The sequence below is a fragment of the Aythya marila genome, assembly GCF_965140915.1.
Source record: "Aythya marila genome assembly, chromosome: 22".
Classification (NCBI taxonomy): domain Eukaryota; kingdom Metazoa; phylum Chordata; class Aves; order Anseriformes; family Anatidae; genus Aythya; species Aythya marila.
This window is the reverse complement of record NC_139063.1, coordinates 3115271-3124267: the sequence shown is the minus strand read 5'-3', so window position 1 is coordinate 3124267 and position 8997 is coordinate 3115271. Positions and strand designations below refer to the sequence as shown.

Below are 8997 nucleotides of genomic sequence, written 5' to 3'. Positions count from 1 at the left end.
ATACAGTGGGAACTCAGAGGATGTTACCAGCTACAAGGAACACAGACTGCATGAAGCAGGCTTCAGGGCAGCAAAACATTCCTGTGCAAAAAATGCAGGTGAAAGGCAGCTGCAAACCTATGAATGCAGCAACCTGTGGCTGGTTCATGCACCTCAGCTCACGCATCTTTTACTTCAGGAGCCCCATTATCAGCAATATCGGGGTCACTGCCCACAGAACAATTCACAGCTTTCATGCTTCTAACATCAAGTTAGTCATTAACTGTTCCTGATCCTGTTAACAGTGGACTCAGGGAAAGAGTCAACACTTGAGACAAACTAGCACAATCTGTTTAGAAGATCTATGGCCTCCACATGAGCAGCAGCCAGCCTCTTCTTAGGCAGGGCATCTGATAACAACCCCCAGTCTTGCTTTAAGTGCAAATCGAGCAAGATATGATATCAGTGCAAGACAAGAAAGCAAATTCCAAGGCCACAACTGGGGGAATAAGCTACATTCCCTGACTTTATAATAGAGTTGTATTATTATTCTTTATTCCTAGCACTATGTAGAAAGTTTTGGAGCCTTTAGATTAAAAAAAAAAAAATATATCTTTAGTCTCTTAGTTGTGCTTGCACAGCTGTGCTCACATCCCAGACCCTGTACGAAGACAAACTCTCGAAGAAATCCCCCCGAGCAGACAGAGCGCAGTCCCTTCAAGGCATTTCAGGGGTCAGCCTCCTCTTTCTCCTCCTCCTTCGCAGGCAGAGCCCTCCCGCCGCCCGGGGCGGGTTCCTGGGGAGCGAGAAAGGAAAAGAAAAACACCACTGAGCACAGCACAGGCGGCTACGGGGCTCTGGGGGGGTGGGAGGGGAGAGGCGGCCCCGTTCTCCTCGCTTACAGCGGGCGGCGAGCGGCGGGCGGCGCCCAGGGCGGCCCTCAGCCCCTGCAGCTCCGCCGCCAGCTCCTCGCAGGCCGCGATGCGGGTGCGGAGGTGCCGCTGCCGGGCCTCCAGCAGGCTCCGCAGCCCCCGCAGCCGCTCCACCTGCGGGCGGCGGAGAACAGCGGGTCACGGCCGGGCAGGACCCGGTGTGTCCCGGTCTGTCCCTCCCTCAGGCCGGCAGCACCGACCAGGCGCGGCTCCGGCTCCGGCTCGCTCCCCCCGGCCGCCTCCATGCCGGAGCCTCCCGCAGGCCTCGCTGCTGCTGCTGCTGCTGCTGCTGCTGCTGCTTGCGTTGCCATGGCAACGGCGACCGGAAATACGCCGCGGCTGCTTCCGGGAGGAAGCGGAAGAGGCTGCTCGGATGCTGAGGGCGCTGGCTGGGATGGGAAGGGGCGGGGAGGGGGCACCGGGACCGGGATCGGGACCTGGATCGGGATCGGGATCGGGGCTGGGCCGCGCCTGTAGCAGCCCCCTGGTGCTCCCCGGTGCTGCCGCTGCCGCCCCGACGAGCCCCCGAGGTGCGTGGGAGGATCACGGGGAGAGGCTGAGGCCGCGGCCGGGCCTGGGCTGAGGGGAGGGGGGGAGGCTGAGGGGGCCTTGAGGGGGCCTTGAGGGGGCCTTGAGGGGGCGAGGCCGGTTCCTGCTGAGCCCCCGTCGCTGTCTCCAGGCTGGGCGGAGGTGCTGGCGGCCGCCGCCGGTGCCCTGCAGGCGGGCGGGCTGGTGGCGGTGCCCACTGACACGGTGTACGGCGTGGCCTGCCTGGCCCAGGACTCCCGCGCCGTGCGGAGCATCTACGGCCTGAAGGGGCGCAACGGGAGGAAGCCGCTGGCCATCTGCCTCGGGGACGTGGAGCACATCTACCGGTGAGCTGCCCACCGGGGCCCGGGACGGTCTGGGGCATGGAGAGGCTGCTTTCAGCGGTCTGCAGGGTGTGAGGCTGATGGGGAAGGGCTCTTGCAGCTGCCTCTCACCTGTCCTTCATAGCCCGATTCTCCCTGCATAGGTACTGCCATGTGAATGTGCCGGATGAGCTGTTACGGGACCTGCTCCCCGGACCTGTAACCCTGGTCCTGAAGCGATCGGAAGAACTCAACAAGGACTTGAATCCCTTCACCTCGGTAGGTCTGTGCCGTGGGATGCACCTCCGTGTCTTTGGTGGGCAGCATGCTGTTTTTATGGTTCTGTCATAGGAGCTTTCATTCTTACACGTTTTGGGTGTGCTTAGCAGCGATTGGTGTTTTTTTGACGCTCATTCCTGTGTTGCTGTGTTCCCTGTGGCTTACCTGAGCTTGGCACATCCCAGCATTATGTGCTACGTCACGAAGGCACGTCTGTTATTACTGCCGGTGCAGGAGGTGCTGGAATATTAATTTTCTGTGCTGTCAACTGTAGTTCAAAGGCTTTCAGCAAGGCAAGATTAAAAACGGTCTGCGGTGACTGCATGTAAAACCGTGCTCTCTTCTTCCTCGTAGCTGGTTGGCGTTCGCATTCCAAACCACCCTTTTATTAGGGAGCTGGCACGAGCTTGCTCTGGACCCTTGGCTTTAACGAGCGCTAACATCAGCAGTCAGGCGAGCACGCTGACGGTTTCGGTAAGGCTCCTTTTGCTACGAAGTGGGATTCTTGTGGCAGGCTGCCAGAGCCCTGGGCGCTCACGATAGCAAGTCAGTCATAGCACTAAAACAAGGATTTCTCAGCTGTTTCCTAAACAAAGGAAACAGTTTCCCTAAAAATTGTGGAAGGTGGAGCTTAGAAGTAATATTTACATGCTTGTACTCACTTTTGAAGCAGGTACCAAATCTGAAAGACAGAAATTGCTGCAGGGGGGTGGCTGTGGAACAAGACTACTGGTTTCTGTGCAGCTCCTTGCAGCCTGGGAACCAGCTTTAACTCCAGGAGATGTCTCTTTGCTTATCTTGGGGGGGATAGTTGGGTACAATACTGCGACACCCTTTGGTCCAAAATGTCTTGCTGTTTTTGTGCGTATGCTCTTTAATAAACAGCAGTGCAGCTATGCACTCGTGATCTGAGAATTCTTGTAACTTGCCTGCATATGTGGAAGGTAAATCTGCTGTCAGATATTAAAATGGGATGTGCTTGTGACAGGGAAAAGAGATGATCTGACAGAAAAAGGAGACTGCCTCCCTTGACACTAGACTGCCCAATGGTATTTGCTACAACACGATCACAAACCATCTTTAGGGTTGTTAGCCATGTGTCTTTTTTTACAGGAATTCCGAGACCTTTGGCCTCAGTTGTCCTTAGTCATTGATGGAGGCCCCGTAGGGGATGTCCAGAGCCCAGAGTGCCGTTTGGGGTCAACCGTGGTCGACTTATCTGTGTCGGGGAAGTACACCATCATCCGACCTGGCTGGTGAGCACTCTGCTATGTGGAACCTTTACTTTATAGAAATGAGGCCTTCAGGTTAGGGTGGGTCACGTTTTGCTTGTTTCTCCATAGAAGTTAAACACATTAATCTGAAGGTTTAGCTTAATTATCAGCATACTCAGGAATCGTAAAGGAGCACTCCAAATACCGAACATGGGAGATCCCTTTCTGGAAGCTTCTACATGAAACACCCTCATTTCTGCAGTTCGTGTTCTCCTGAATTCAAAATTACTGCATCTTTAGCTGATTACTTTCCCAGAAAATGCAGTTGAATGCTTAAAACCCCCCGTTTTTCTCTGACAGTTCTGTTTCGCCCCACAGTGCGCTGCAATCCACAGTTGAAATCCTGAGGCAGAAGTATGGCTTGGTACCGGAATCATCCTAAGACTTCAGACTCCGAGGAGGCTCTGCAGAGCTGGTGAAGCTGGGCACCGTGTGCCTGTGCGTTCAGCAAGTGGTGTTAATGGCCTTGTTTAATGAGGTCGATGGGTTATGGCAGGTTAATAAACAAGGGGTAATGAGAGTGACAGTCGATGGGGATCTATTAATTACTGTTACATCTGCTGAAGCCTGAGAATCCAACCCGGGTATTTGTGCTGATCTCTTTGTGCTGCTGTAACGTTCCCCCAAACCTGTCTGTTTTATTTACCTCATCTAAAATAAAATAATTTGGATGTTGGACTGTTCTCAGGATGCAATGATGCAGACAGCGTCACTGGTCCTCCTTCCCCATAAAACTTATTCCACATGTTCATTTATTGTATCTATGCCAAAAGGAAAACAAGGATAGAAAAGAATTTTTGGGGAGCTTTCATGAATTTATAGCTGTGTTTTTCTCTGGCTTTTTCCCTGTTTTAAGTAGAATCAAAACCTGCTACTAAGGTGAAACTGGAGGTGCTCTTGAAAATTAACAGTAATCAAGTGTCCCCTCCCTAGAAAAGTGTTGCTTAGAAAGACCTGACCTCCTGCTAACACAGGAAATAATGCCAAGCTCTTGGTGTGCTGCTCATCATCTTTTAATGTGGGTCTTCCTCTCTTGATTTTTTTCTGTAACCAGTGAGTAAGCTGAATAGGGAACGGATGAAAATTTGCTCTGGTATTTACTCTTCAAGGAAAAGTAAAATTTATGGAGCTATTAACAATTTAAAAACTGGTAAGGAGCTTGCATGTTTTTTCTATAAATGCTTATTTTTAGTTACTGTTGTCTGTCATTTCTGACAGACTTAAGTGCTTAACTAGAACATGTATGAAATCATCGTGAATAGAACCTCGTTTCACATCCAGAGCTGCTGCTTCTCATTTTATTGATATAGACAAGTATAAAGTAATTTTATGGCTAATTTAGAAGGGTCTGACCATGACAGAAAAAGGGAAAACTACTGTGAGCTGAAGTTCTTTCAGAGAACAAATGAATGGTATTTTCAGCTGCATTTTTATTGCAAGTGGCTTTTTTCCATGGGTTCTAGAGGGAATAAAGCAATTTCAGGTCTGAATTTTCAAAACTTGGCACACTAAATGATCAGTTAGGAGCTTTTAGTATAGATGATTGCATTGCCTCGGTTTCCAGCACATACAGTAGTGGCAGTAAATAGTCACTAGCATTCCAGCTCTAATTCTCTGTAGGTATTTGGATGCAGTGGACCACGGTAACAACGTGCAGCGCAGAACTCCTTGGCATAGAAGCACTTGGGTAAAGTAAAGGGTATGTACCTGCATGGCTTAGTTTCATCTACAGTAGACAATTTAGAGAAATCTTTATTTCTTTGTACAGTAAACTGATAGGGAAATGTTTTGAAGGTTGCTAGTGGAGTGAGTGATCCGTGGTCATGGCAGGCAGCGGGCCAGGGGCTTCAAGTTAAATGCATGCTGGAACCAGCTACCTATGTAAAACGTCCCCGAACATACACACCGTAAGGAAAACCCCATCTTTGGCCCACAAGCCAGCACCCTTTGCGAATTCCAGAAGAGCTCTGAAAAGTTCCTCTCTACTACATCTGCAGGAAGTGAGATTCAGCTGCTCCTTAGAGATTTCCTACTCCTTATAACGCTTCCTCCCGTGAGTTCGTAGCTGGGACTCGGGCAGTCCTTGGGACACTTGCAGGTTGCTGCTGGCGTTCAGCGGCCCGGTGAGGCTGAAGGTTCTGTGGCTGCATTTCCTTGCGTGCTTTTTTCTGAAGCACTTCTCCGTGCTGCAGCTCTGTCGGCGGGATGTCTTTGTGAGTCAGGCGAACGCTGAAGTCACATCAGCCACTGCTCTTTCTCTTTGCTGAAATGTTCTGCCCACCTGCGAGTCAGCTCCAGGTACATGTTGGGCTGGTGGGGAAGGTAATCAAGATAAAGGCGCGTCAGCGTCTTCTTGGGGACAGCTTTCTCGATCTGGGTGCCTTCATGCCATTCGTTGAAAGACGTGATGGAGACTATCTCCGGCCTGACCGTGAGGGCAGCCTGCAGGGCTGTTTCGTAGTACTTCCCGTTAACTCTGTTCCGAGTGTTGTGGTTGTTCCAGGGGCGGATGCTGGTGTCGATGTAGCCCGGGCCAACGCTGGGGATGAACATCAGGTTGTTGGAGTCGCAGAAGGTTTTGATGGCTTTCCAGTTCTGGTGGGATGAGCCAAAAGAGAAGCCGTTGGACGCAAAGTACGTGTACATGCCGTCGTATCCCGCGGAGAGGATGTCGTTCTTGTGCCCTTCCTCCACCAGCAATGCTATGAACACGGCGTCGTAGGCAGTGTTGCGGAGGGAGTGGGAGCCTGATGGTGTGAGAAGGTTGGCCCAGGATTCGGCTGGTGTCAAGTAGGAATCGTAGATATAAAACAGCGGGAGGCTCCTGCCAGTGCTGGTCCTGTACTTATAAAAAGCTGCGTGTGATCCGTATCTAGAGAGAGAGCAGAAAGCTTGTTCAGAGACTCGGGTGATAAGCCCTCAGCAGGTATCGCCATTATAAGGCAAGCGTGATGTGAGACTTGACTTGCTGTAGGGGCCTCCTTTTTCAGAACCCTTCTCTGGAACCTTTATCTCCTTTATGGGAGTGTTTTTAACTGTGGTGTTTGTGTCCTTCCTTTCCTTCTGAAAGAAAGGGGAGAGGTGCTGGCCTACATGCGATTAGCTTAGAAACCTGAACAGAAGAAAGCAGTTTGGGGTTTTGAAGGTGAGGCATTGAAGTGCCAGAGAAAGTGGGATTTGATTATGACCCCTGGTCAGCATTGCCCTGCTGGCTAGCTCTAGGCAGCTCCCTGTGTGCTGCATTTTTGGGGACTGTTCTGATGCATTTCATTCCAAGCTCTGCACACTGTTTATGCTTAAAGCAGTGTTGCACAGCAGGATTTACCCTGCAGGAAGAACTTACTTGTCCATGATGTATTTGATATTCTCGTGCACAGTGCGGTCGTCGCGCCCTTTGTATGGCTGGATGTGGAAGGCAACCTGCAAAAGCGACCGTGGAGGGGGTTATTTTCAGCACTGTCACGTTGCTCTCTGTGCTCTGACCCCCCAGAGGACCCTCGATCTGTGCTGGAGGGCCTCCTGCCACCTCTGGGTGCCAGGGGACCCCTTCATGGCCCACGCAGAACACAGCGGGCTGCTCGGTGAAGTCAGAGCTTTCACTATTTCCACCAAAACGAGTGAAAAGTGAACTGAGGATCCAAATTACTAAGAAAAAAGCTGTCTTTAGCTGTTTAAAAATTGCTCCCATTGTCTAATTTTAAGTGGTTTTTTCTTTTAACGCTGAAGCAGAGGAGCAGGGCCTCTGCCCAGGCACAGCAGCAGCTTCATGCTGGAGCCGAACAATGAGCTTAATGGCCTCAAAGAGCAGCCGAGAGCCTTACCTTTATGGCATATCTTTGTGCAGCGTCCAGTATAAACGGCACGAGGCTGTCCGAGGGCTCCCCGCTGTCATCGGCTAGGCCAGGTGGGTACCACGACAGCACCAGCACTCCTGTGGGGGCACGCAACGGGTCTCGCTTAGATCCGTTTTCTTTCTAAACCTGCAGCAGCTTTCTAACCCCTGCAGCAGCAGCGCAGTAAATATTTGGTGTCATTTTAACACTTTAGAAGCCCTGGGGTGTTTAAGGACTGGTTAGGAGATCGCGCTCTGAATTGTTGGTTATGGGGTTGTGGTGGGAGCTCTTTGAGGCTGCAAGAGGAGGGGTCTGGGGGGTAGTGGAAGCAGGAAAGGAGCAGTGGATGAGGTGGGAGCACCCTGAAGGGGCTGACGCTGGGCTGGGGGCTAGCTCAGCACCCTGGGGGTGCCAGCAACGTGTGTCACAGCCCCTGCTGCCATCCAGCAGAGCTAAGAGCCCGGTGAGCGCAGCAGTACCAGCTTCAAGCACCGTGCTGGGTTTTGGGGGCCACCTTCCCCAGGGCTGGTGGCCCAAGGGGATTTGGGCTCCCCGGGGCAAGGGACTGGGGGCTGCAGGGGGGCTGCGGGGCCCCGACTCTTACCGATGGCAGCATCGCGGAGCTGGCCCATGTGCTCGTCCACCACGGCGGGGTCGCGGGAGCTGTAGGGGCCGAGGGCGGGGTAGAAGCTGGAGCCGATGTCGTCGGGAGGCCGGTGGCGCCCCCGGGGGTAACTGGCCGACACCTTGGGGTCCCAGTGCGGCACCAGGGCGTGGTCCCAGTGCAGGTAGCGGCCCTCGAAGCGGGGGCTGCCGTACCAGGCGTAGTAGAAAGCGTGCAGGTCGTAGGAAGGACCGGCCCCCGGCGGCATCCCGCGGCCACCGGGGGGTTCGGGGGGCTCGGCCACCCCGGGGGGGACACCGGCGGGGAGCCCGGCGGCGGCTCGGAGCGTGCGCAGCGCCATCACCGTGCCAAAAACGAAGAGAGAGGCCAGCAGCAGCGCCAGCATCCCCCGCCGCCTCCGCCGCGGCATCGCCCGGACCCGGGGCTCGGTGCCGGGGACCCGGCTCGGCCCCGTCGAGGATGCCCCGATCCGCTGGGCGCTGCCGCCGGGGGGGGGGGGGGAGGCTCGGTGCGGCTCCGCACCGCCCCGGCTCGGCTCTCGGTACCCCCCGGAGCCCCCTGTTGGCTGCGGTCGGGGCTGCAGAGCCTCCGCCCGGCCCCCGCTGCCCCCCCGCCGGCCGCTGTTCGCCTCCCCCGCTCCCGGTCCTGGAGGCTCCACCGGGAGCTGAGCCGTGCCCCGGGGTGCCAGGAGCCGGGGGATGGTGGTTCCCTGCTTAAAGGGTCCAAGGTTTGTCCCTGGAGGGGCTGCGGATGGTGCTGGGGGGCACCAGGCACCTGAAGATGATGCTCAGCATCCTTGTGATGTTCTGCATCCTCGCCTGTGATGCTCAGCATCCCTCTGATGCTCCGCATCCTTGCCTTTTGGCTGATGGGGGCCTAGGGTGGGAGAGGGGAGGCTGCTGACTGATGGGGAGGGATGTAGGATGCTCTCCATGCCCAGTTCCCGAGTGAAACCCTTGAAACGAGTGATTGGTGAAGGATTAAACTCGTTGAAGGAAAGGAAAACACGCTCCAGCAAACACTGAAATGTGACTATTGGAGCTGTTAAAGGAAATAACGTTTTAATTGGGTGAATCTGTTATGCACAAATGTTACAGGCGATAAAACGCCTGCTAAATGGAAACCCAGTAATGAGATAAACCTGTCGGGGGAACCAATTGCCTGTAAACCAGAAACAGGCTTTTGAGGCTCCCCAGCAGGTCTGGGGCATCCGTTCTTTGGCTG

The 8997-nt window shown here is 53.9% G+C and overlaps 2 protein-coding genes across 2 annotated transcripts; one reads left to right on the top strand and one right to left on the bottom strand.

Moving 5' to 3' along the window:
• Positions 1 to 1284: 1284 nt before the first annotated feature.
• Positions 1285 to 4100, top strand: YRDC (yrdC N6-threonylcarbamoyltransferase domain containing; the record flags this gene model as incomplete). The annotated part of the gene is made up of 6 exons (XM_082777547.1): positions 1285 to 1441; positions 1591 to 1786; positions 1927 to 2041; positions 2396 to 2515; positions 3155 to 3297; positions 3634 to 4100. The coding sequence occupies 6 exons, from the start codon at positions 1285 to 1287 to the stop codon at positions 3695 to 3697; spliced, it is 795 nt and encodes a 264-aa protein (XP_082633673.1). The 3' UTR covers positions 3698 to 4100.
• A 635-nt stretch (positions 4101 to 4735) lies between these two features.
• MANEAL (mannosidase endo-alpha like) lies at positions 4736 to 8268 on the bottom strand. The gene is made up of 4 exons (XM_082777596.1): positions 7753 to 8268; positions 7137 to 7246; positions 6659 to 6735; positions 4736 to 6187 (listed from the first exon to the last, which is right to left on the bottom strand). Exons 1-4 carry the CDS (start codon positions 8180 to 8182, stop codon positions 5551 to 5553), a joined length of 1254 nt encoding a protein of 417 aa, XP_082633722.1. The 5' UTR covers positions 8183 to 8268; the 3' UTR covers positions 4736 to 5550.
• Between the last annotated feature and the right edge of the window lie 729 nt (positions 8269 to 8997).

What these genes read in the sequence shown, in the direction of transcription:
- MANEAL (XM_082777596.1), bottom strand. Translation starts at nt 8,182, where the DNA reads ATGCCGCGGCGGAGGCGGCGGGGGATGCTGGCGCTGCTGCTGGCCTCT. An exon ending in CACAAAGATATGCCATAAAG is followed by an intron (nt 6,736 to 7,136) that starts GTAAGGCTCTCG and finishes TCGCTTTTGCAG; the next exon opens with GTTGCCTTCCACATCCAGCC. An exon ending in ATCAAATACATCATGGACAA is followed by an intron (nt 6,188 to 6,658) that starts GTAAGTTCTTCC and finishes CTCTCTCTCTAG; the next exon opens with ATACGGATCACACGCAGCTT.